At 43.4% G+C, this 24,086-nt stretch overlaps 1 protein-coding gene across 6 annotated transcripts in view; it reads left to right on the forward strand.

Annotated features, from left to right (window-relative positions):
* Positions 1-24,086, forward strand: part of lsp1a (lymphocyte specific protein 1 a) — a 335,791-nt gene that overhangs the window by 234,577 nt on the left and 77,128 nt on the right. For all 6 annotated transcript variants that reach the window (XM_043705980.2, XM_043705981.2, XM_043705982.2 and 3 more), the window contains one exon: positions 19,656-19,902. In XM_043705980.2, the coding sequence (XP_043561915.2) occupies positions 19,656-19,902 (247 nt within the window). The remainder of the gene's footprint in view (positions 1-19,655; positions 19,903-24,086) is intronic.

The following is a 24,086-nucleotide window of genomic DNA, read 5'->3' on the forward strand; positions in this document are numbered from 1 at the left end:
CACAGATGAAGGGTTGGATAGATTGTTACATTTCCTCGATAAGGTTTTACCAAAAAAAGATCTGTTGATGTGAACATGATGTACAAAGATGGAAGGCTGCAAAGCACAATGTAAACTCAAACTGTGGGTGAGTAACCATGCCCTCGAAAGACAACACGACCGATAGAAAGAACTCCTATTATTAGGAAGGGGAGGGAAAATAGTAGTACTTTAGAAAGAGATAGATGGCAAGATAGAGACTAGTTTAACAAAGAGAAGAAATATAGCACCAGGAGCAGAAGATTATGTGATCAGGAAGAATTAGTGGTCATGAACTAGAAGGCAAGTTAATACATGTTACCAATCCACAAGAGCTACAAAGCTGGAGAATCACAGCTTCGGTTTTCCTTTTTCCTTCATCTTCATTAAAACTGTTCTTCAACAATCAGGGCAGTTTCCGAATGCCAGCATTCAATTGGGGTAGAGCAGCCTTTTCAAGATGGTGTGGGCACTCGGGATGCTGGTCTTTTAGCTAATATCTGCCAACTAGTAAGTTCATCTGGGAACAGTGAGTGATAGAATAGGGCAAGAATCAGGTAATGGGGTGCATAGGCCTAGGGGAGGTAGTGAAGAGGCAGGTTTGGTAAAATATGTTGAGAGATCTTGGTAGGCCTTTTGGGTAGAAATCCTCTGTGTAACTTGACAAAATTGACACTAACCCAAAAAAAGTAATATTCAGCCCATTATCTCGAGATTGCTTGTGATTATTGGATCTTGGCCAAGACCCTGAGTGTTGCTTGTACAGTGTGGTCTACAGGCATGTATCAGCCAGTGCAATGGACATGACAACTTGCCTCCCTTCAGCAGTATCATTGACTGAGTTAGAATTTTCAACTCCTTGGAGCATTCACGGTGGCATTTTCAGGTGGCAGGTATTTTGAATGCAGTTTACAACTTGCCACAGAGATATTCAAACTCTCACCCTCTGCTGATCCAGAACTTCTAAACTGGCATACCCTAGGGGGTTGCTATCCATTCATCGCTACCAATAATTCCATTCCAATCTGTATCTTCAACTAATGTACCAGGCATTCCGTTCTCAGCATTGCTTTTAGCACAGAAGTTGTAACCACTATGTGTTTGAGACAAAATCTGTTTTTTCCCTTGAGTCCACTACAATAGACAGAGATGCAGACCTTGCCATTCATGCTAAGAAAGGTTAAGGAGTGTCTCTGATTGCAATTGGATTTGGTTACGAGTGATGCTAGGAGAGAGGATTTTTGGTAATGTTTTTTGATCAGGCATCCAAAATATTGTAAGTCTGACTCCCAGGTCATTGGTATTTGTGGTACCATGTATGAGTACAATGTTGGGGTTATACCAACTGTTGTATATAGTGAGCTATTTGTGCAATATGTCAGAGTGTACACTTTGTGCATGAACAATGCAGAGGTTTGCCTGTCTCATGAGGGTGTTTGGGAATGACTGGGAAGCACCACTATAATCATCTATTATCATTCGTTATTGTACTTTCTGCCTTTTCTTTTTTAACTTTCCCTTTTTCATCCCATGATTATCCTCCTTTTCTCATAGTTAGCTCGTTGTAGAATGTGCACGTTTTATTTCTTGGTGGAGAACGAAAGGGCAGTCAAGAAAAGAAACAACAATGAAAAGCCCATCTCTGAATTCACAGTGTCAATTCATTTAAGCTAGAAACGAATGGTTCTGAAGGTTGTAAATTCTAACCACGCACAAGGATCCCATGTGAAAGCTGAAACATGATTTAAGTGTTAAGGGGAGTGTTGCGCTGGAATATAGCCAACAATAAGACCAAGGCATAGATTATAATCTGGTGAGCTGTGAATATTTGCTCAAGATTTTCTCCATAAACTTGGATGATAAGGTCAAGACCCAGCATGGATTTGACACATCGAGGTCAGGAAGGCCCAGCATTTGCTTTAGAGTTTGCCCTGTTTGACTGACTTGATGCCAACTGGAGGAATGCTAGAAAATGCATGTCCAAATGTAATCTGACTGTCGTATGGCATTGCTCCCGAATCTTTCATTGCTACTTGATATTGTTTTGCCCTGTGAATTGCATTGGGAAAAGAATTACCATTGGTGCTGGACTGGAACATGGAAAGATTACATGAAAGGTCAGGGTTAGAGGCTGCAAGTCATGGCCTGAGACATAGGACTGAGCAAAGGTGCTGTGATAAAGAGTGGGGTAGACAAGCAGGAGGCTGGAAGAACGCAGCAAGCTAGGCAGCATCAGAAGGTGGAGAAGTCAACATTTCGAGTGTAACTCTTCAGGAGCAGAAACTCAGTAATATATGAATGAGGACAAGGATTTCACAATGTATATTTGGGAATGAATTTTGTCAATAAATTATAAAAAATTAAAACTGAAATATAATCCCCTTTTTGAAAATCAAAAGTCAGATGTCTGTCGAATAGTGAGAATACTGTCTCAAGTTCACCAAAACAGCATCTTAGAAGGTTGATTTTTATAAGTGGCTCAGTGTATGGATTTAAAGAAACATATTCCAGTATTATACACAACAATTTTATAAATATGTAACATGCTTCTTTGGAAGATTCTATGTCAAATTTACTAATACAGTTAATAATTTTATTTATATTTGAGTTACTCCATGTGTGGTTACAACTGAAAGGAAATGAATACTGAAAGCTCCAGAATCAAGTTGCAGGTGCTGAGTAATGCTTTGCGAGTAATTTCTTTATTCACTCAAGGAGTGTGGGTGTGTGTGCTTGGCCTGCATTTATTGGCTAGTTCTAATTGCCATGGGGAAAGTGGTGGCAAGCTGCTGCCCTTGAACCACTGCAGTTCTTGACGTGGATGATGTGCCCAACAAGTAGGCTGCTGTATCCTGTGTTGCTTGTAGTTATTTATTAGGTGGCAAAGATAGTGCTGAGTTCCAATTTTGATGCCCAATCCTCTTAAACTTTCAACACTCAGCACATGATTAGGAGGAGAGCAGGAAATACTAAAGAGGGCAGGTGCCATTGAGGGGAAAGCATAGACTTCTCAATTGGAGAACAGGAAAACTGATGCCAAAGTTGCTCCCCTTTCCCAACTCTCCACATTTTCTAATAGCTGGTTCACATTGGAAGTTGGGATATCATTATTAATCCGCATCTTTGGCAGCAGCAACTGATGTGTGCTCTCGATATTTGGGTGGAGTCTGGGAGGTGGAGAACGTTACTTCTGTGCTGTTGATTTTGAAATAGTAAAAATGCTCCTGGGTAGCAATGAAGGGTTAATGCTGTAACTCTTCTGCATTGTGGTTATCTCATACGACTTCCTTCCTGTTCAGCTCCTTCTCTATTTCTTCGCATTGCACCAAGGCAAGACTTATCTTTGCTTCTGCAATGGCTGAGAATCAGAAAAGTTCATCGCGACACTCTTCATACAGGTAACTGAATCCTTACCATGTCTGCAAGCAGACCTTGGAGTTCTGTCTAATCCAGAGGTGTGGCGATTCAGTGTCTCAGACTTTATCGTATTAGGTGCTGTGCTGTGTAGGAAGCAGTTGGATCTGTGTGGTGCAACTCTGTGTGTGCACTTAGTTCCCCTTCAGGGTTGTTATTTGAAAAATAGTATTCATCATAGCCTATTGAGATTGTGCAGTAAATAAATAACCTTTTTCTTTTGTCCAGTTGCAGGATTTAGGCATGCAGCATTTTTGTCAATCCGTAGTAGCCTTACGGGCGGCACGGTGGCACAGTGGTTAGCACTGTTGCCTCGCAGCGCCAGAGACCCGGGTTCAATTCCCGCCTCAGGCGACTGACTGTGTGGAGTTTGCACGTTCTCCCCGTGTCTGCGTGGGTTTCCTCCGGGTGCTCCGGTTTCCTCCCACAGTCCAAAGATGTGCAGGGCCAGGTGAATTGGCCATGCTAAATTGCCCGTAGTGTTAGGTAAGGGGTAAATGTAGGGGTAGGGGTATGGGTGGGTTCGCTTCGGCGGGTCGGTGTGGACTTGTTGGGCCGAAGGGCCTGTTTCCACACTGTAATGTAATCTGTAATCTGTAATCTGTAAAAATCTGTAGAGGCTGGTGCTGGGCTGTTTTTTATTGCAAAATGCTGTTGTCTGTATGCTGATGGTACTCCCAAGGTGCTGTAAAGTGCAAAGTTCCATAAGTTAGACATGGTGCTAATGAAGAAACAAATGAAATCAAAATTGCTTGTAACTTGGAGCAGAATTTACAGATGATGTTTGCACATGCCTACTATTATATTTCTGGGTGGCAGAGGTTGTAGACTTGGGAAGGTACCGTCAAACAAACCTTGGCAAGTTGCTGCAGTGCATCTTGTAGATCTTGTGCAGAAGTGAAGAGAGTAAAATCTTTAATCTAGCAGATGTGTTGCTAGTCAAATGCTGGCTTTGTCCTGCTGCTGTTAGGTTTCTTGAGAATTGTTGGAGCTGTATATCTCCAGGCAAGTCGAGAGTGTTCCATCACACACTTTGACATGTGCCTTGGAGGTGGTGAACTGACTTTAAGGAATCCGGACTGAACTACTCGCTGAAGAATTACTAGACTCTGATTTCTATTTTGCATGGAATAGCATAAGTGTTCTGTTGCTTTACATGAGATGACGATGCTTTTTTTTTTGTAAATATTTTTATTAAGGAAAAGAATTTAAATTTTTTACAAAATTATAAAATCACAACAAAACAGTATAACAATTTTATAATATAACAACAATGACACTAAACAAACTACTACTCTACTCCACATACCACTGAGGAGAGAGAAAAAAAACTACGCAAACTAAAAAAAAACTAAATTAAACCGAGTTGAACCAAGGTAAATTAAATTACATTAAGTTAAGTTACCGTACATAGCGCAATCCCACCAAAGCTCCCCATCACCGGGAGCATCAGTTGGCAAACCTGTATTTGTTCAGAATTCTTCCTCCCTGAGGCCCCCAGACTGCCAGACACTGCCCTCATGACTGCACAAAGGCCCTGACCAATATAGCCAACAAGTCTGCATTTATATAATTCAGAAAGGGCTGCCACATCCTATAAAACAGTTGCATTTTCTGGTGCGCCATACTCATAAGGAAGTCCAGGGGGATGTACTCCATAACTAATCTACACTACCCCGAGAGTCCTGGGGGATTCTCTGACATCCAGCCCATCAGAATGTTCTTCTTCACACAAAATGAAAGAATATTAACAGTTTCTTCCCATGTGTGTCCAAAGAATGGAGATTTGGCAAACCCAAGAAGAGGGACATTGGATCCACCTTGATCTCTGATCTCAACACCCCTTCCAAAACACTCGCTGTAGCACCCCAATATCTGTGAAGCTTTGGCAATGACTACAAGCAATGAGTAAGAGTACCAACATCTGTTTTACATTTGGGGCACTTTGGGGACACTTCTGTCTTAAATTTCACAAGCAGCTCTGGTGCCAAATGAGCCCTATGGAGTAAGGCCTTCAGTTTATTGCAAATCAAAATCTTCCTTACTTTCTCGCAAACATCCTCCCATGTCTCTGATGAGATCTCTACCCCCAATTCCCGAATCCAGATTCCGTATAGCCATTCAATGTCCTTCGAGACATTACTTCCTAACAAATGATAGAGGGTGCTGACCGAGAGACCACCCGTGGACCGAAGCACACTCCTCTCCACATCCGACTTATGGACTAACCATCAATGTAGTCTTTTTCTGTATTAAATTCCTAATCTGAAAATAACGAAAGAGGTCCCTCTTAGATAGTTCATTTTCCTGGCTGAGCTGCTCGAAAGACATCATGACCTCCCCGTCAAATAAATCTCCCAAACAGGAGATTCCTCTGGACTCCCAGAGACTAAAGCCAGAGTCCATCGGCCCTGGCCGGAATCTTAACATTCCTGCTTGGGAGTGAAAGGGGGAATTTTTTGTAAATTGCCCTCATCTTATCACATCATTTTCCATGCTTTAACTGTGTTAAGGACAATTGGATTTCTGCAATGGTCCATAACAATCTTCATCGTGTCCATAAACAGCAAATTAACGAGGGGGCATTTTGCCTGCGAGGCCTCGATGTCCAGCCAGATTGACCGTGGGTCCTGGCAAGCCCAATCAGCCACATAGGATAGTAGGGAACTCAGTTGATATTTCTTAAAATCTGGGAAATCCACACCTCCCAGACCCTGCAGAAGCTGCAACTTGGCCAGCTTAATAAGCGGCCGCCTATGATGCCAGATGAAAGAGTTGAGCCAACTGTTAAGCCTCCGGAGCGCTTGCCTGGGCAGCATCAAAGGGAGCATTCAAATGGGATATAGTAAACGAGGAAGAACATTCATTTTGACCAGAGCTATTCCAACCAACCAGGATATTGGAAGATCCTCTCAGTGCCAAAGGTCCTGTCTTATCTTCTTAAACAACTACACAAAGTTAGCTTGATGTAATTGATTGAAGGCTGGGGTGGTAAAAATGCCGAAAACTGCCTGTGACCACCTGAAAGGAAAACTGGTTCCACCCCCAAGATCAGATATTCTAATAGGGCCCCCCCTTCATGGCCTCCGACTTCATGAAATTGATTTTATGCCCAGAGAATGTGGGGAAATATACATTCAAAATCCCATACTCCTATCCATGAATTAAAGCTTTAAGAATCATAAACCACCCATATTCGTCCTTAATTTGGTCTAACAGTTGAAATGGGAGATTCTTCTGGATGAGTATAGCAACTCTACTTTTCGAGTTAAAGGATGAGAAAAACACCCGCCCGAACCCTCTCTGCTGTAACTTCCAGTGCTCCTTATCGGTTAGATGAGTTTCTTGCAGCAAGGCTATATCGACCCTCTCTTTTCTAAGATTTGAAAGTATCTTTTTTCTGTTAATTGGCGAATGAATCCCCTTAATGTTCCAGGTGCACCAGTTAAATGAATGGTTAGCCTTGATTGTACGAAACAGTCCGTGACCAACACCACCCCCCGCCCCAAACTACCAAATCAAAACTTCTAACACATGTACAGCGTATCATCCGCTGTCATTTCCGCCACCTCCAAACGGACCCCAACACCAAGGATATATTTCCCTCCCCTATCAGCATTCCGTAAAGACCACTCCCTCCGTGACTCCCTCGTCAGATCCACACCCCCCACCAACCCAACCTCCACTCCCGGCACCTTCCCCTGCAACCGCAGGAGATGCAAGACTTGCGCCCACACCTCCCCCCTCACCTCCCTCCAAGGCCCCAAAGGAAACTTCCATATCCGCCACAAGTTCACCTGCACCTCCACACACATCATCTATTGCATCCGCTGCACCCGATGTGGCCTCCTCTATATTGGGGAGACAGGCCTCCTACTTGCGGAGCATTTCAGGGAACACCTCTGGGACATCCGGACCAACCAACCCAACCACCCTGTGGCTCAACACTTCAACTCCCCCTCCCACTTCACCAAGGATATGCAGGTCTTTGGACTCCTCCATCGCCAGACCACAACAACACGACAGTTGGAGGAAGAGCGCCTCATCTTCCGCCTAGGAACCGTCCAACCACAGGGGATGAACTCGGATTTCACCAATTTCCTCATTTCCCCTCCCCCCACCTTGTCTCAGTCAAATCCATCGAACTCAGCACCGCCTTCCTAACCTGCAATCTTCTTCCTGACCTCTCTGCCCCACCCCAGTCTGACCTATCACCCTCACCTTGACCTCTTTCCACCTATCGCATTTCCAACGCCCCTCCCCTAAGTCCCTCCTCCTTACCTTTTGTCTTAGCCTGCTGGACACACTTTCCTCATGCCTGAAGAAGGGCTTATGCCCGAAACGTCGATTCTCCTGCTCCTTGGATGCTGCCTGACCTGCTGCGCTGTTCCAGCAACACATTTTCAGCTACTCTATAACAAACCAACATATAACACAAATGAGCGGAGACTAGTCCCCCTTGCCCACAGGGGGCGCTCATGCTACCCACTAACCCCTCCATGGCTCCTTCTAGCTGAAGCCACGCCTGAGCCCCAGACCACACAAAGTAAGGAAATGTCACACGCGTCTTATACCAAGAAAATTAAAAGTGGACACTCAACCCATCCCATCCATACTTTAACCCTGATAATAAAAAAATCCCCACCATCTCCGCCAACTGCTCCAAACCCCCCCCCCCCCCCCCCCCATACCACACTAAGAGAAAGAAACAAAAAGGAAATGATGAGGGGAAAAAGAAGGATAATGGGAGGAGAGAGAGAAGGGAGTAGAGAGAGGTGAAAAACCAATTGGGTTTGATTGATTATTTCTTATTCGGCGACACAGAAGCGGCAGAAGGGAGAGCAGCAGTGTTTGTTCAAGGCTCGCCTGAAGGCAGCTGAAACAGCATGCTTTGACAGACCATCTGTAACTAAGTTGCAGCCAATTACAGCCCTCAGAGGTGCTCTGAATGCTGTGCTCACCCAGACAGCAAAGAGGGAGAAAAACAACTGCTCTACCAAGGCTCTATCTGCCGTTCCAGAGTCTGGACCCAACCCGCTGAGGATTCTGCCATGGTTTCAGAGGCCACTGTCCGCTGCTTCACCTCCACGACATGCTGCCTGAGTCACTGGATCTCCTGGTCATGCTTCTGCAGCATGGCTGAGATTGGTTCCAGCCTAGTCCGGGTCTCCTCCATCGCTGAATCAATCTTCTCTCGTAGTTTCACAAACTCCGAGACCAGGCTCTGCTCCACAGGGAAGTCCCCGGGAGCGCTCATGGAGACCGACACCACGGCTATGGGTGTGTCCGTTGCTGCGGGGGGGGTACCCTGCTTGTTGCGATCCACATGGTCCTTTTCCTTTAGTCATTTTTCTAACTCCCTTAAACAGACACAAAGCAATTCTGGAGGTCAAAAACTATCGATTTCTACCAGAATGGATAATAACAGGAGGGCGAGTGTACCACTTTGTCTGGGTTCTGGTGCAGAGCTCAGCAGGGCAGACCTACTGAATCACCACCATCTTGGATGCTCCAATACTCTTTCCCTGTCTTGGCCATACTAGTTAGAGAATGTAGAACAATTTTAAAATGGTCCTAGTGGATTGTAAGTTAGCAAACATAACATCACAGTTCAGGAAAGAGCAAAGTTAACTTGACATCAGTTGGCAGGAAAATACTGGTATTTATATTTATGGAAATTTTAACAATGCACCTTGAACACTGTAGTAACATAGAAACATAGAAAATAGGTGCAGAAGTAGGCCATTCAGCCCTTCGAGTGTGCACTACCAATTCAGTATGATCACAGCTGATCACACAATCTCAGTATCCCATTCCCACCCTCTCCCCATGTCCCATGATCCCTTTAGCTGCAAGGGGCACATCCAGCTCCCTCTTGAATATATCTAATGAATTGGCCCAACAGCTTCCTGTGTGAGAGAATTCCACAGGTTCACAACTCTGAGTGAAGAAACTCTTCTTCACCTCATTCCGGAATGGCTTACCCCTAATTCTTAAATTGTGACTGCTAGCTTTGGACTTCCCCAAAATCGAGAATATTCTTCTCACATCTAGCCTGTCCAGTCCCATCAGGATTTTATATGTTTCCATGAGATCTCCCCTCTTTCTTCGAAATTGCAGCAAGTACAAGCCCAATCGATCCAGTATTTCCTCGTATGTCAGTCCTACGGTCATGGGAATCAGTCTGGTGAACCTTTGCTGGACTCCCTCAAGAGCAAGGATGTCCTTCCTCAGTCTAGGAGACCAGAACTGCACATAATATTCAAGGTGTGGCCTCACCAAGGTCCTGTGTGACTGCAGCAAGACAACCTTACTCAGATACTCAAATCCTGTGACTATGAAGGCCAGCATGCCATTAGCTTTCCTTGCCCTTTGATCAGACAATGTCAACATGGTTTTGTAAAAAAAAGGGAACTATATTTGACAAATTCATTAATCTTTTGAGGATTTACAGGTGATTTGATAGAGGAGTCAGAAGTTGTTTATTTGGATTTACAAAAAGGACTCAATATAATACCACAGAAAAGGTCATTGTGGAAGATGTGGTACTGGGGGTTAACAGCGGGAAAGTGCAGAGTGAACGTGGGGGTGAATGGTGGCCGTGGTAGTGAACCTGATAAAAGCCTGGGGAATGGGGTTGGGATTGAGCTCAGCTGGAGCAGTAGTGACAGTGTGAGAGGAGCAGGGTGAAGCTAGAGGGTGAATGGTAGCAGCAGGAATGAACTTGATAAAAATCTGGGGAGTGGTGGCATGGATTGAGCTCAGTTGGAGCAGTAGTGGTGTCTCAGAGATAACATCATAACTCAAGAAAATGATGTGGCAATAGCTGCTTAGGATCCAGGTCTCGACACTGAGCTGCTTATAAGACCAACTAAAAGGCACAATGGAAGCAAATTTGCATGGACATAAAAGACAATCAGATATTTTATAGTTATGTGATGGGAAAGTGGCTGGTTAAGTGTATTATAGGCCCACTGAAGGCTGAGAGTAGGGATATTGTCAATGACCATGTGAGATGGCAGATATGAAATGATTATTTTGCTTCAGTATTACAGCCAAAAAGGGGAGAGAGCATATAGAAGTCCCACAGAAATTAACAGAGGAGAAAGGACAGGGTCTAAATAAAATTAGCTTGAATAAATCAATGAGGAAATTAATGAAACTGAAGGATGAAAAGTCCCAGGATCTGATGGTTTCCATCCATGGGTGTTAAAGGAGGTGGGAGAGCACATTGCTGATGCCCTAACCATGATGTTTCAGAGTTCCCTCGATTCAGGAGTTGTACCTCTGGACTAGAAAGTTGCACATCCCACTCTGTCCCTAAAGTAGGGTGACAGGCAGAAGCCTGGGAACTACAGACCAGTTAACCTGACCTCTGCAGTGTGGAAATTGTTGGAGTCTATAATCAAAGAGAGGGTAACTGATCACCTTGAAAGTTTTCAGTTAATCAAGGAAAGTCAGCATGGATCCTTGAAAGGTAGTTCATGCCTGACAAACGTCAGAGTTTTTTGAAGAGGTGACAAAGATGATAGATAGAGAGGTAAGTCGATGGATGTTGTTTATGTGGACTTCCAGAAGGCTTTTGATATAGTTCCATACAACTCACAGTTTGCTAAGGTGGAGGCCCATGGATTTGAGGGCAAACTACTGACGTTGTAGAAAATTGTTTAGGTGGCAGAAAACAGAGTTGGAATAAGGAATAGGTACTCAAATTGACAAGATGTGACTCGTGGTGTCCTGCAGGGATCTGGGTTAGGGTTTCAGTTATTAATAATATTCAGTAACAACTTGGATACCGGCAGAAAAATGTCAAATATCCAGACTGGCTGCTAACACAAAATTGGGCAGCATTGTAGCCAGTGTTAGAGAGTCATAGTGTCATACAGCATGGAAATAGACCACTCTTTCTAACCAGTCTGTGCCAAAGTAATCTCAAACTAAACTAGTCCTACCTGCCTGTTCCTGGTCCATATCTCTCCAAATCTTCCTATTCACGTACTTATCGAATTGTACTTTTAAATGTTGTAATTGTACCCACATTCACCACTTCCTCAGAAAGTTCATTCCACATGTGAACCACCCTCTGTGTTATCAGGGTATTGATAGATCAAATGAATGGGCAAAGGTGTAACAGGTGGACTTTAATACAAATAAGCGTGAGGTGATCTATTTCAGACAGAGAAAGGATATTTCAGGGTTTTTTTTATTAAATACATTTCGATATCCAATGAGATTTGGGGGTTCAGGTGCATGGCTCTTTAAAATGCCACAAGACAGGTGCAGAAATTTGACAGGAGGGCCAAAGGAATGCTAGCCTTCATTTCTATAGGGCTGGAGTATAAGGGTGCACATGTTTTGCTGCAGTCATGCAAAGCCCTAATTAAAGCCCCTCTAAGATTACAGGGAAGATACCTGGGATTCAGGGGTTAAGAAACTCCCTTCGTCAAATGGCAGTCAATGATAATTCAATTGTTCAATTTAAGTCTGAGATAGACAATTTCTTATTCAGCAAAGATGTGGGCCCAAGGAAGGCATCTGGAGTTAGGCCACAAATTAGCCAAGATCTTATTGAATGGCGGTGCCTATTCCTATTCCTATAAGTAACACCTGGCAGGAGATAGTGTATAAAGTCCTTATTTTTGCGGTTTGTAGTTTTGTTAGGAGTGGAGAGTGAGAAGACTGACTTGGTCAGTCGTGGGTAAGATTTTATATTTGATTCCTAGTTTGTAGTTGGTAAGGTTCACAATCACACCAGCCCTGTGGAATGCTTTTTCTGCATTATGTGGGAAATCAGGGACACTCCCTAAGTAGGGGGAAGTGTGTTCAGTTACAGCTCCTGATATGCTACATGGAGTGTCTGGTAATGTAGGTGGATGCACTATGGAGCATCCATGATGCTGAGGACATTGTGCGTAGCACATTTAGTGAGATGGTCACACCACAATTGAGGACCACACAGACAGAGAAGTGGTGGGTGACCATCAGAAAGGCTAGTAAATGTGGACATTCACCTCTCAACCAGATGTACAATTTTGGATACCGGTGGGGAGGTGGGTGGATAGCCCCTCAGGGGAAAGCAACAGTAGCAGCTAGATCAGTGGCACCAAAATTGGTTGTGTTGTATAGTAGGGAGGGTCAAAGAGTAAGTGAGCTGTAGTGATAGGGGACACTATAGTCTGGGCCACAGGTTGGTGTTTCTGAAACCTGAACAAGACTCCAGGTTGGTGTGTTGCCTCCCTGATGCCAGAGTCAAGATGTCTCTGAGTGGGTACAGGATATTCTGAACGGGGAGGATGAGGAGCCAGCAGTCGCGGTCCATATTGATACTGACAACATAGGCAGAAAGAGAGATGATGTCCTGCAAAGGGAATTTAGGGAGTTAGGTAGAAAGTTGAAAATCAGGACCTCTAGGATTGTAATCTGAGGATCACCACCTCTGCCACACACTACTGAGACCAGAACAAGGATGATAATACAGTTGAACATGTGGCTAAAGTGCTGCTGCCTGAAGGAGGTCTTCAGATATCTGGATCATTTGAATCTCTGCCACAGCAGGGGGGACCTGTATAAGAAAGCTGGGTTGCACCTAAGGTAGGAGCAAATTACTGCAGGTGCTGGAATCTGTACTGAAAATAACAAATGCTGGAGATCTTGGTGAGTCAGGCAGCATCAATGGAGAGAGAGCAAGCTAACATTTCGAGTCTAGATGACTCTTCATCAGAACTGAAGTGAAATATGGAGAGAGCAGCATTTATGCTACCGTTGGGGGGTGGTGGGGTATAGGGTGCTGATGGCGAAAAGATGCTGCTAGTTCAGATTAAGTGATCGGAGTGAGAGAATGGGTTGCACCTAAACTGGAGGAGCACCATTATCCTTGGCAGGAGTTTTGTGAATGCCATCCAGGAGGGTGTAAATTAGTGAGGAGGAGGGGGAGAATGAGAGCAGTAGGCAAGCAGTAGGCATGATTGAGGAGAAGATCAACATTAAGTCAAGTAAGTATGATATGAAGAACAGGTAGAGCCAGGTTTATAAATGGTGGGACTGACGGTCTGAGGTGTATTTATTTTAATGAAGATGTGCAACAGGTAAAGCAAATGAGCTCAGAACCTAGACTAGTACCTGGAGCAATGTTACAATGGTTACAGAAACGTGGTTGAGAGAAGGGAGGACTGGCAGCTCAATATTCCAGGATTTAGATGTTTTAGTTGTGATAGAGAGTGATGTAAAAGGGCTGGAGGAGTTGTATTACTGATTAAGAAGAATGTCACAACTGCACTAACAGAGAAATCTTGGAGGGCTCATCCAGCAAGACCACATGGGTAAAACACAGGAATAAGAAAGGTACAAATCTCATCACTATGATGGGGTTATACTACAGGCCTCCCAATAGCCAGCAGGAGATAGAAGAACAGATATGTAAATGGATCATGGAAAAGATGTAAGAATAGCAGAGTTGTCTTGATGGGTGATTTTTAATTTCCCCATTATTGACCGAGATTTCCTTCGTGCCACGAGCTTGGATGGGACAGATTTGTTAGATACAATCAGGAGGTTTCTTGAAACAATATTGGATAGTCCAACTCGGGAAGATGCCATGCTAGATCTTGTATTAGGGAATAAGCCTGGCCAAGCAATCAAAGTTTCAGTGGGGGAGCATTTTGGGAACAGTGATCATAATGTCATAAGTTTTAATTTAGTTATGGATAAGGATAAGACTGATCCTCAGGTGGAAGTGCTAAACTGGGGAGACGCTAATTTCTGCAGTATTAGTCAGGATCTGGGGAAATTAGAATGAGGACAGCTGTATAAGGGAAAATCCACATCTGACATATGGGAATCTTTTAAAAGTAATTGTGAAGAGGTGTTTTTCTCTGTGGAGGTCTGTGACTAGTGCTGTTCTGCAGGGATCAGTGTTGGGATCTCTGTTTGTAATGTATACATAATTTGGATGAAAATGGCAGTAGGAAATCTGCCACCCTTACCTGGTCTAGCCTACATGTGACTCCAGGCCTACAGCAATGTGATTGATGATTGACTCTTAAACTACCTTCAGGCCAATTAGGAATGGGCAATAAATGTTGGTCTAGCCAGCGATGCCCACATCCCATAAATGAATAAAAAAAATCTGGAAGAAGATGCAAAATCCATACAGTCACCCAAGGCTGAAATTGAACCCAGTACCCTGGCAAATACTAGGGATGGGAAGGTATAAGGTGAGAAGGGAAAAGTTTAAAGGAGGTGGGTGAGGCAAGTTTTTTTTTGTACTGAGCATAGTAGATGCCTGGAATACACTGCCAGGGGAGGTGGTAGAAGAAAATATAACAACAACATTTAATAGGCATTTACACAGATGCTGGATTAGTGGTGCTGGCAAAGCACAGCAGTTCAGGCAACATCCAAGGAGCAGTAAAATTGACGTTTCGGGCAAAAGCCCTTCATCAGGAATACAGGCAGAGTGCCTTATGGGTCTCTCACCAGCTCTCCAGCCTTCAGCTGAGAACTATGTAACCAATGGATGTTTCCAACCTTCCTTAATGACCTAGATGATGAGCCCAATGATAATTTGTCCAGATTTGCTGATGATAGAAATAGAGTAGGAATGTAAGTACTAAGAACAATGCAAAAAAGCTGCAAAAGCAAATAGATAAGTGTGTGGCACAAAGATGGCAGATGGAATTCAATGTGGGGATGTGTGAGGTTGTTCACTTTGGTCACTCGAATAGAAAGGTAGAATATTTTTTAACAGGTATGAAACTTATATGACTATTGATGCTCAGGATGACTTGGCTATAGTCTGAAGGGAATACTGGAGGTTAACATGCAAGCACAGAAAGCAAAATACAAAGTAAATGATTGTTGTGAACGAGAACATAAAAGTCATGCTGCATTTGTATCTGGATTTGAGACCTGCAGTACTCTATGCTGATTTAAATTCTTTATCTAAGGAAGGATGTATTTGACTGAATGTGGGTGCAACGAAGATTCATGAGATTGGCTCCCCAGATGAGAGGCTAAGTAAACTCGGCGTACAGTTTCAGCAGTTTAGAAGAATAAGAAGTGATCTTCTTGAAATGTCATGAGCTGTGCGGGCCATCTTTGGGCTGACAGTGCTTGCCCTGGTGAATAAGGACCTTCTACAAGTGGTGCTGTCAATATGGAGATCAGTCAGTTCCAGAAGGCCCAGAACTGGTGAGTTGTTCTGGGCATGGGGCATGGTAAGATGGGGATGGCATAGGAGACAAGTTTGGTAAGATATAGGAAGAAAACTCACTGGACCTCACAGCACATAACTCTGCATAAATCTCTCCAAATTATTTGTCATAACTGCCACTTTGCCAAAAATAAAATCAAAGATTCAGCTCCAAGGCATTGTTTCCCTATACTGTGGAATTTAGATCACTGGGCATTGTCTCAGAGCAAAGTGTGAATTGTTTCGGACAAGAATGAGGATGTTTCCTTGCTTTGAGGGGTATGAATCTTTTGGAATTATCTGCTCCTGAAGGCTGGGGAGACTCCATCCTTAGTGCTTTCAAAGATTGGGATCAATAGATGCTTCGTCTGTCATGGGATCCACAGATAGGGAAGTGGGTGGAGACATGCAGTTGTGGTAGAGGATCAGCCATGGTCCTTTTGAGAGAGAGAGAGAAACAGCATGCTGAAGGTGCTAAATGATCTACTTCTGCTATTATTTTAAATGATCTTAACTCATCACTTTTGGAAGAAAATTAAAGCCAAGGAACATGACACTCCCGACATCTCCTGTGTGCTGAACTGTGTGCAATCTTAGTAATGGCCATCTCAATTACTTAACAGGCAGATAGTCTGCTCAGTTCTGGGTTGGTCCTGTGCAATACAGTTTGTGCTGATCTGAGCTGAAAGATCGTGTTCATGTTAGAATTGTTTTTACGATCCCTGAACTAGAAGTAACTAGAATCACCAGGAACTCATGCTGCTGATCGTGATCCAGTAACCTTTCAGGAAAGTACACATGTATGAACAAGATATGATGGCAGCACTGAGTTCAGCAATTCATGTTAACACCCTCTTTGTCTCACACGTTAGCACTTGACCCAATGAGACATTATTAGATAATTGTCAGTGCCTGTGCAGCATGATCCCAGCCTGTCTTAGGACTGAAAAGGAAATCCACTGTGATTACCTGGAAGCAGTCAATTTTGATTGACAGCACGTCCAGTGAAGTGTGACCATCCACACATTTAGAATGTGGAATAGACAGGCTATGCCTAATAATACTGCCAGTAAGTTTCTGAATTGTGGTTTAGTTCGAAATCAAGATTATAAGCTGTAGGAGCAGAAGTAGGTCATTCAGCCCATTGAATCTGCTCTGCCTTTCAATGATATAATAATAACTCTAAACTCCACATTTTTGCCTTTTCCCCATAACCCTTGAATTCCCTTAGTGATCGTACATCTGTCTATCTCATCCCAGTGTTAATCTCACTTCACTTTTTAATTTCTCAATATTAAGGAGGTGCTGGTAATGTCAACTGTGTTGTCAGTTCTGAGAAGCTGGTGGTGAATATTCTGTTTGAATCATTGCAGTCCACGTTCTAATGGCCTCTTAATGGTGTTTGGTAGGGAGCTCGATGAGTTTGACCTTGACGATGAATGGAACGTTGGTGTGTGTCCAAGCCAGGCCGGCGTGTGACTTGGAGGGAAACTTGTAGATTAAGATATCGACATGATCTTCCTCCTCATCCTTCTTGGTGGGAGAGATCATGAAGACAGGAAGTGGTGCTGAAGGATGTTTTGGACAGTTGCTGCCGTGCTTCCTGTAGATAATACATTGTGCAGGAGCCGTACAGAGGATATTGAATTCAGTGTCAGAGACAGAGACTGATCAAAAAGATCTGCTATCCAGCACAGTGTGGAGCTTGAGTTCTTACAGCTAGACTCTACCCTCCTCTTGTCAGCACCTATAAAGCCTGCATGCTGTCCAGATTTACTGAGGGAGTGGAGCTTTTACTTCAGTAACTGAGTAGTGTATCTGGAAATGGTAGAACATCAAGTTCAGAGCTATGAAATACATTCTTTCAAATGTGGCTGCTGAACTGCCATCAGAGGTGCAGTGGACAGACTCATGATTCGGGTGAAGGCTTGCTTTGAATTCTTAGGTCATGTGCATAGAAAATAAACCCTATCTTTTCCTTCCTGTGCCTTGTTCACCCACATCGCTGTGTACACAGGATACACTGTTGAAACTGTGGGACACCATTTCAATACCACAAGCCAGCCTGACCACATAACCTGAGAAAGACATAGTTGTACATTGATTGCCCTTTGCTTGCTTTGTGAGTGACACTCGTGTCCCATTCCCACACTGTGTCTCTCCCAAAATTGTGTTTGTGTAGTTTCTGAGTAAAAAAGTCTCCCATTGTACTTAATTTCATTATAAATCCATCCCCAAAAGCTTCTCTCCCCTTTATAAATTCTTTCTGGAATACTCTTCTGTGGAGGCTGGTGGCCCTTGATGCTATAAGTTATTTGACTGTGGAGTGCGTCAAAGCTGATCTTCATACCGTTTTCCTCTGACCCCAACAAGGATTATTAGACAATTGTCAAAACAAAAGTGTTGGGGAAAACTATATGAAGATCAGCTGTGATGCATTCCCCAGCTTGAATTGGCCTCAATGTCCCTATTTGGAATTCGGGGTTTTTCCCCTAACTCCAAATAAGGACATTGAGGCCAATTCAAGCTGAAATGCAGGTGCCTGGCTGGTCAACTCATAAATTTCAACAACAATAATAATTTTCATCCACATAGTGCCGTTGGAGTAGTAAAACATTCCAAGGTACTCCATAGAGGTGTAAGTTGACGCTGACCTGTAAAGAGATATCTCACTGAACACAGTCATTCCCTGAACAAATATAAAAAGAGAAGTGACCCCCCTTTCCCGCACGTTACCAGTTTCTTTCCTACTTATTTATTTTTTGGTTTCTTTAATATTTCTCTTTTTACTTGACTGACATAATTGCCCAGAGCAACAGAGATAAGTTGTTTGCAAGTTGATTGTTGAATACATTTTGAGGCCTTCCCAATACAGCTTCTGCTGTTAATCCTTTCAACTTTCCTCCTACATCTGTAATTAACAATGTGACTATCCTGGAAGAAAATTCTTGACAAATTCTCAGGGCATCTAACCCATGGCAGCATAGCTCCATTCCTCGCATATATGGGTATATGTATTCTTGCCTTTATTCACATTTGAATTTTCTCTGGAACCTAGCTCACAAACAGGCTGAATGTTTCAAAGTTCACCAGTCATTCAGTCAGAAGATCTAGCCAACATGTGCTGCACATAATTTGTTGTCATATTTTTGAATTGTCTGCTTGTTTTTGTTCAGTTTGAGAAGTGAAGCATAAAGCTTACTTATTCCACGGGTCAGCATTTTCTGTTTTAATGTGGATTCCAATACAGTGCACAGTATGGGAAACAGTTGACCCATACTGGTTTTTATGGTCCGTAGAAATTTCCTCCCATCTCTTGATTGAACCCTATCCACATCACCTATTATTTTCACTCTCATACATTTATCCAGCATCCCTTTAAACATGCTAATGCCATTTGCATCAATTACTCCTTTTGCTTTTATTTTCCACATTCTCAGCAATCTCTGAATTTTGTTTTCATCGAGTATTCTGGGAATTTCGAAGGCCACAGTTGTAGATATGTTGTGTAATTCAGAGACCGAGACTCGTGATCTGGAATGGATCAAGAAGTTGGGGAATTTCAATTCTGTTTAATCATGGGAAGGAAATCGGTCACCCTGACCCAATCTGGTCTGGAAATGAGTTCAGGCAAACAAATGAACTATGAACTTCCATCATGCTTCCACATTCAGAGTGGCTTACCACTACCACATCAAGAGCAATTACAGATGGGTAATACATGCTTGCCTTGCCAGCAATGCTACCAAATGAAAAGTAGAATTAATCAGTGAACCGTGATTTTATACTCGCCGAATATTGAAGTGTAGAGCAGGAACCCAATGTCCTATTGCTTTAAATAACTAAATAAAGACTGAGGATCGAAACTGGATCTTTTTGATCTCTGCGCTGGGCCATTGTGCAATGGGGTTCTGAGCAAATGAGCAAGAATGGAGTACTTTTCTTTTTAAGGAATTATTTGTGACATGTTCCTCTTGATTTCCAAGTTTATGAATATTGTCGCGTTTTCTTTCCTTCCACATGCGAATTCCAGTGAGTTTCCCGAAACGGATGAGGACGGAGAGCTAACCCGCCTGGAAGCCGAACAGAAGTTGGAGCAGATCCGTCGGAGTCTTGACGAGAAGGAGAACCTGGAGTATGAGCGCCTGCGACAGCGGGGCCATGATGCTGAGCTGGAGCTGGAAGAACTGAAGAAGAGAAGGGAGGACCGGCGTAAGCTGCGGGAAGAAGAGGAGCAGCGGCGCCAACAACAGGAGCTGGAGGAGCAAGCCAGAGAGGAGGTAGGCATCTTTGAACATAAACTAGAGTCTTTAACATTGAAGATTAGAGGCATCACCAATGATTCATAGTTGGTGATGTTACCTCTGAACTACAAACAGCAACAAAATCAAAATGGTCAATCCACAAGTTTATATTGTTCAGGTTCAGGTACGACTTCTGTGCTCCTTTTGATTTTTGTGCTTTTGGGGAAGGGAAGAACAACCCTTGATTCCTATTCTTCTTCTTTATTGAGTTGCCTCCATTGCAAATGCACAGGCGTGGCCAAGCTTCGCTGAGTTCTTACCTGCAATCCTTCGCTTCTGACAGAGTTTCTAGATTTAAATGGGGCACAAGAAAGTAACCGTTGCCCAGTAAGATTGTATTTTTGTCTTCAAATAATACCAAGGGTTGCTCATGTTCATGCAAATGCAAGCAATTTAATGTCTAACCTTCTAATTGATGGCATGTGGACTAATGAAAATCGTCTTCTATATCACACAGATGCTTCCTTTCTGTTTGGCAGTATAGACTGGGAGTCACTCCTGTTCAAGCATTCAACACTCTTAAGGTGCTCCCTCCGCCTATGGTACATTCCCCCCCCCCCCCCCCACACCCATTTGTCTTGTCTTCCTAAACTTGGTTCTCCATTCCTGATCATTGCAAAAACTCTCCACCTTTGAGCATCACGACCATAACTCCTGGGTGTGGTGGATCATCTGCAATCCCACCAGAGGCCACTGCTCCTAGTGCCGCTGCTGGGACGAGAGAACTGCCCAACATCTGATTGGCCAGCAGTTTTTGGAGACACGTCTTCCTCCGATATAACAGCAGACATGCTGTTTGAACAAATTAATGGCATGACAGCAGTAGAAATTATTTGGGAGCCCACAGGCAGAGAGAAGTAGGTTTGTCGGGATGTTGGTCTTGGATGGATATAAATGTTTTGGAACCTTCTACAAAGAAATGCCCCATTGAACTCAATCTGGAAAATGTGATATGAGCACAGAACACCTCCATCCTGCTTCTTTTAAAAAAACAAGATTAGTTTGTGTCAACTCTAAATACAGAATAAATGTCAGGGAATGTCTCAAAACCTGTGTAATATGAAATGCAAGAGACACAACAAAGTGGAACTAATAATTACAACCTTTCTTCCTGACCTTTACACCCAGGAAACTGGCCATTCCACAAAAGGAAATGTCTGTTGCAACATTTGAAACTTGTGTCTTGGTCCAAACTGTAATTTATTGAAGTTCATCATTATTTAGTAATCTCTCACATCTGTCCTACTGGCTGAAACTACACTTCCTCTATTGTTATATGGCCCACTTACCTCCTGCTCTTCTTTCTGCACAAAAACATGTTGCGTGGTGCGGCACTTTGGCTCAGTAGTTAGCACAGCTGCCTCACAGCACCAGGGAGGTGTGACTGTGTGGAGTTTGTATATTCTCCCCATGTCTGCGTGGATTTCCGCTAGGTGCTCCGGTTTCCTCCCATAGTCCAAGGATGTGCAGGTTAGGTGGATTGACCATGTTAGATTGCCCATAGTATTCAGAGGTGTAGGCTAAGTGCATTAATCAGGGGAAATGTAGGGGAATGGGTCTGGGTGGGAGGGTTGATACGGTCTTGTTGGGCCAAATGCCTGTTTCCACACTATAGGGATTCTATGACCTTGAAGTTAAGTAGTGCGCAGTAGTCTATGATTTTCTGGATCGTAGAAAAATACAACTCTTCAGCCTTTACCTGAGCATGCTAATTGTATGCACCTTCTTCAATTAGTGTGTTGCTGCTTGCTATTCCTTAATATCTCATAAGACATTTGTCCAAGGCTTTAGAAGATACTTTGGTCTTTAGCAACCATCTTTAAAATCATTTGGGCACTGTGCATTATTAGACAAGAAAAGAACTATAGCTTGGTTGTACAGTAATAGCAGATAATATGCAAAACTCCAGGGTCAAGTTTAACTGTACAATTGTTTTGAATTATTTTAAAGAAGAGAGCAAGGTGAGGGACTAGAAATTTTCAATTAGCTCAATAGTCAGAATCAGGGTTTTAAAATTGCCCAACTGTCCCACACTTAAAGCTGGCTGAGAGCTGTAAGTCCCTTACCATCACCACACGTTCCAACCCACAATTAATGCTGTAGAGTGGACCAGCCAAACAACCATGACATCAGGTAGTGGGGAATTCTTATCCCCCTGTCGCTCCTGAATCCTCCCACTCCTTTTAAGACCCGGCGAAACAATCTCTTTGAGTATGCATTTGGTGTCTTCATGCTACATATCTTCTAATTTGGCCCGGTGTCACTTTATACAGTCAAGCATCCTGGAAGATTTTGCTGAGTTAAAGGCACGGTCAAAATCAATTTATTGTTCAATTGCTTTAATTGTTTGTTTCAATGAGTATTTGATTTATTTATTGTCACAGAGATATACAGTACAGAAACAGACACTTTTGGTCCATCTCATCCATGCCGACCAGATATCTTAAATTAATCTAATCCCATTTGCCAGCATTTGGCTATATTCCTCTAAATCCTTCCTATTCATATACCCATCCAGATGCCTTTTAAATGTTGTAATTTAACCTCCACCACTTCCTCTAGCAATTCATTCCACACATGCAGCACTGCCATGTGAAAAAGTTGCCCCTTAGGTCCCTTTTAAATCCTTTCCCTCTCACTTTAAAGCTATGCCCACTAGTTTTTGACTCCCTATCCCGGGAAAAAAAGACCTTGGCTATTCACCTTATCCATGATGTTCATGATTTTATAAACCTCTATAAAGGTCACCTCTCAGCCTCTGATGCTCCATAGGAAGCAGTCCCAGTCTATTCAGTTTCTCCCTATAGCTCAAATCCTCCAACTCTGGCAGCATTCTTGTAAATTTTTTAAGTTTCACAACATCCTTCCTATAGCAGGGAGAACAGAATTAAACACAGTATTCCAAAAGTGGCCTAACCAATATCCTGTACAGCCTGAACATTACACCCCAAGTCCTATATTCAATGCACTGACCAGTAAAGGCAAGTGTACCAAACACAACCTTGTTCACTTTTTAGTCCACTTTCAAGGGACTATGAATCTGCACCCCAAGGTCTCTTTGTTCAGCAGGACACTACCATTAAGTATATAAATCCTTCACTGATTTGCCTTACCAAAATGCACACCTCTCGTTTATCTAAATTAAACTCCATCTGTCATTCCCTGGCCTGTCTGAATAAGTTCCTCTTGTAATCTGTGATAGCCACTTGTACTGTCCAGTACACCACCAGGTTTGGTGTCATCTGCAAACTTACTAACTATGCCTTCTATATTCACAGACAAATCATTTATATAAATGACAAAACACAGTGGACCTAGCACCGATCCTTGCAACACACTGCTGGTCACAAGCCTCCATTCTGAAAAGCAACCCTTTACCACCACCCTCTGTCACTTACCTTCAGGCCAATTTTGTACATAAATATCTGGTTCTCCTTAAATTCCACGTGATCTAACCAGTTTACCATGTGGAACCTTGTCGAATGTTTGGCTGACATCCACTGCTCTGTCCTCCTTAGTCTTCTTTGTCACTTCATCAAAAAACTCAGTCTTGTTGCAAAAAACACAGTGAAAAATTTTAATATACAGAAGAACCTCGATTATCCGAGCGAGATGGGTGGACACTATTTCGTTCGGATAATTGATTATTCGGTCAATCGATTCAATGCCTCTCCGCTGGGGCTCAGAGTTTTCTGTTAAGTCTGCTCCCCATTCAGGAGACTGCAGCACACCGCGCACAAGCGCCCAGCCCCAACCCCCCCACCTGCCCCTACTCCGTCCAACACTGCCCACCCCCAAACCCGGCCAGCACTGCCCCTGCCCCCGTCAGCTCCCCTCCCCCTCCAGAGCAGCTGGAGTGGACACCAACCGTACAAGCACACACACACAGACACACACAACATTTTGACAAGTTCCACCTTTGCCCTGTACAGGACAATGTTAGAGAGAATATCTGGGGAAGGGGGGTTTAGGGTTCACCCCTATGTAGAACTCCAGGGAAAGTGTGGGAAGAGGGAGGGAGGGAGGGCAGGAGGTCAGTCATTTGGAGATGGTGCCTGGGCTCCCATCAATGTTCAGAATTGTTCTTGGCAGCATTTCAGTGAGCCAAGAGAGTCCAAATTGTAAACAGAAGATGCAATCAGGGCTGAAACAGCTGTTTG

The sequence above is a fragment of the Chiloscyllium plagiosum genome, unplaced genomic scaffold (assembly GCF_037043375.1).
Source record: "Chiloscyllium plagiosum isolate Xiang-an unplaced genomic scaffold, Cpla_swu_hap1 HiC_scaffold_18, whole genome shotgun sequence".
NCBI classification, from domain to species: domain Eukaryota; kingdom Metazoa; phylum Chordata; class Chondrichthyes; order Orectolobiformes; family Hemiscylliidae; genus Chiloscyllium; species Chiloscyllium plagiosum.